The 2,446-nt window shown below is 38.2% G+C and overlaps 1 protein-coding gene across 1 annotated transcript; it reads left to right on the forward strand.

The window, feature by feature from the left end:
* Nucleotides 1-1,585, forward strand: LOC107629243 ((RS)-norcoclaurine 6-O-methyltransferase). The gene is made up of 2 exons (XM_016331993.2): nt 1-894; nt 1,029-1,585. Exons 1-2 carry the CDS (start codon nt 91-93, stop codon nt 1,329-1,331), a joined length of 1,107 nt encoding a protein of 368 aa, XP_016187479.1. The 5' UTR covers nt 1-90; the 3' UTR covers nt 1,332-1,585.

The raw sequence follows: 2,446 nt of genomic DNA on the forward strand, positions 1-2,446 counted from the left end.
TTTAGCCTCTTACCACTGCAATCAGGCAAAGAGAGAGAAAGAGAGAAAAATATACACAAAATAATTGACAGATTAATCTAGCATATAGATATGGGAGAATTACAAGGAGGAGAGCCAATTTTAGAAGCATGGAACAAAAAAAAAGAAGAGGAAGAAGAAGAAGAAGCACAAGCCCAATTAGAGATATGGAAATACATTTTTGGGTATGTGGAGTTGGCAGTTATAAAATGTGCCATTGAACTTGGCATAGCTGATGCCATAGAGAGCCATGGAAGTCCCATGACACTCTCCGAAATTTCATCTACTTTAGGCTCTGACCCTTCCCTTCTTAACCGAATCTTGAGATTCTTAATTAACAGAAAGATATTCAAAGCCGATAAAAATTCAGATTCCACTACCACTTATGCCAACACGCCGTTATCTCGCCGTTTCCTGAAAAACGGGCAGCAAAGCATGGCGGCGTTCCTCCTCCTGGAGAGCAGCCCGGTCATGCTTGCACCTTGGCACAGCCTAAGCGCCCGTGTTTTGGCAAACGGTGGAATAAACTTCCCCTTCCAGAAGGCACACGGCGAAGACGTGTGGGGCTACGCCGCGGAGAATCCGGGTCACAGCAACCTTATAAACGAGGCAATGGCGTGCAGTGCTAAGATGGTGGTGCCTGCCATTGTTGAAGGTTGTGGCGACGAGGTGTTCGAAGGCTTGAAAACGTTGGTGGATGTTGGTGGTGGAACCGGCACCGCGTTGCGCGCTTTGGTTAAGGCTTGTCCTTGGATTCATGGAATCAATTTTGATCTTGCTCATGTCATTGCTGTGGCTCCCAAGATTGAAGGAGTCGAAAATGTGGCTGGTGACATGTTTCTAGGTGTTCCCAAAGCTGATGCTGCTTTTCTTATGGTACTTTTATTTTTTGTTTAATTAATAATATGTAAATGGGTTGATTAATTGCTAAAAAATGCCCCAATAATAACAACAAAAATTAAATTTGACTAGTGATTGAATTAACGTCGAATTATTTTTGCCACTTGCAGTGGGTTTTGCATGATTGGGGTGATGAGGAGTGCATCCAGATCTTGAAGAAGTGCAAGGAAGCCATTCCAAAGGAAAATGGAAAAGTGATCATTGTGGAGGCAGTGATTGAAGAGGGAGCAATAAAGCAAGGAAATTTAAAGGACGTAGGGTTGATGTTGGATATGGTAATGATGGCGCACACAAGCTTCGGGAAAGAGAGGACACTCAAAGAGTGGGAATATGTTATCAAAACGGCTGGATTTACTTCATACACTGTGAAAAGCATCGATGCTGTGCAATCTGTGATGTTAGCCTACCCATGAATCTTCCTGTGTTCCGGTTCCGTGTTTGTTTTTATTGCTGCCGGGTTTTGTATTTCTCAACAATAATGACCATAGTAGTTTATTATGGTCAGTTTCGCTTCTTGCCTTTTTTTTTTTGGTCTTATTTAAAATTTTGTTAAGAGGAGTGCTAAGGGTCAGCAGATTTTGTGAGTTGTAGTAATTAATTAGTCATCAATAGTGTATTTAATGGTGTGAGATTTTATCTAATGGTGAATAATCACTCATTTTTTTTATTGAGTAAGTGCTGGCCAAATTTTAATAAATCTGCTGACTCGTAGACTTTTCCTTTTGTTAAAGAAAATATGAGTGAGAATAAATGTTTGTAAGTCAATATTGCCGTCAACAACAAAGTAGCTAATAATTTATAGAAAAAAATTCAAAATTATAAATAATAAATTAAACATAATATTTAAAATTTAAATAAAAATAAAATTAGACATACTAGAATTGTTAATATCCTGATCCAAAACTTAAAAGTCAAGCCCAATAAGAATAAAATGACCGATCTAAAGGGGTAGTTTTTGCCATATACCCAACTTCTTTAAGGAAATTAGACACAACGTTCGGCCCTCATTTAAAGAAGCAACGTTCAAAATTTTAAAACACGTTGAGTACCCGACCTTTTGAAGGTGGTGCACTCGACGTCAAACTGAAGTCATGAAATGCTTGAACTCGATCACTTGAAAGTTCGGACTCAAATAAGGACACTGTTTATACCCTGATCCAAAACATAAAAACAAGACCAATAAGGATAAAAGGCCTAATCCAATAATGAGAGCCCAGCTCTATTTGTCCAAAGCAAGTAACTGTCTGTTAGAATCTGTCCAACTATTTCTATCCTCCCTTAAAGAGATACTAACAAACTCCTAAAATAAAAGGAACGGTCATATATCAATAAAGATGGAACCACTCTAACAAAGATGCATTTTAGCTCTACTGTAAATATACTGACACTTTTTAGGTATACACAGGTTCTAATATACTAAAATTTGCCTAAAATATTTGTTAACTTAAGCATCATAGTCTCTTGCAGATACCATCCTACCTCTTCACAAAAAATTCGAACAACAGCACCTCAATACCAAATAAATCAG

Source organism: Arachis ipaensis, chromosome B01 (assembly GCF_000816755.2).
Source record: "Arachis ipaensis cultivar K30076 chromosome B01, Araip1.1, whole genome shotgun sequence".
Classification (NCBI taxonomy): domain Eukaryota; kingdom Viridiplantae; phylum Streptophyta; class Magnoliopsida; order Fabales; family Fabaceae; genus Arachis; species Arachis ipaensis.

Excerpts from the sequence above, each read along its gene's own strand:
- LOC107629243 (XM_016331993.2), top strand. The coding sequence starts at position 91 with ATGGGAGAATTACAAGGAGGAGAGCCAATTTTAGAAGCATGGAACAAA. Across the intron at positions 895-1,028 it reads CTGATGCTGCTTTTCTTATG|TGGGTTTTGCATGATTGGGG; the intron begins GTACTTTTATTT and ends TGCCACTTGCAG.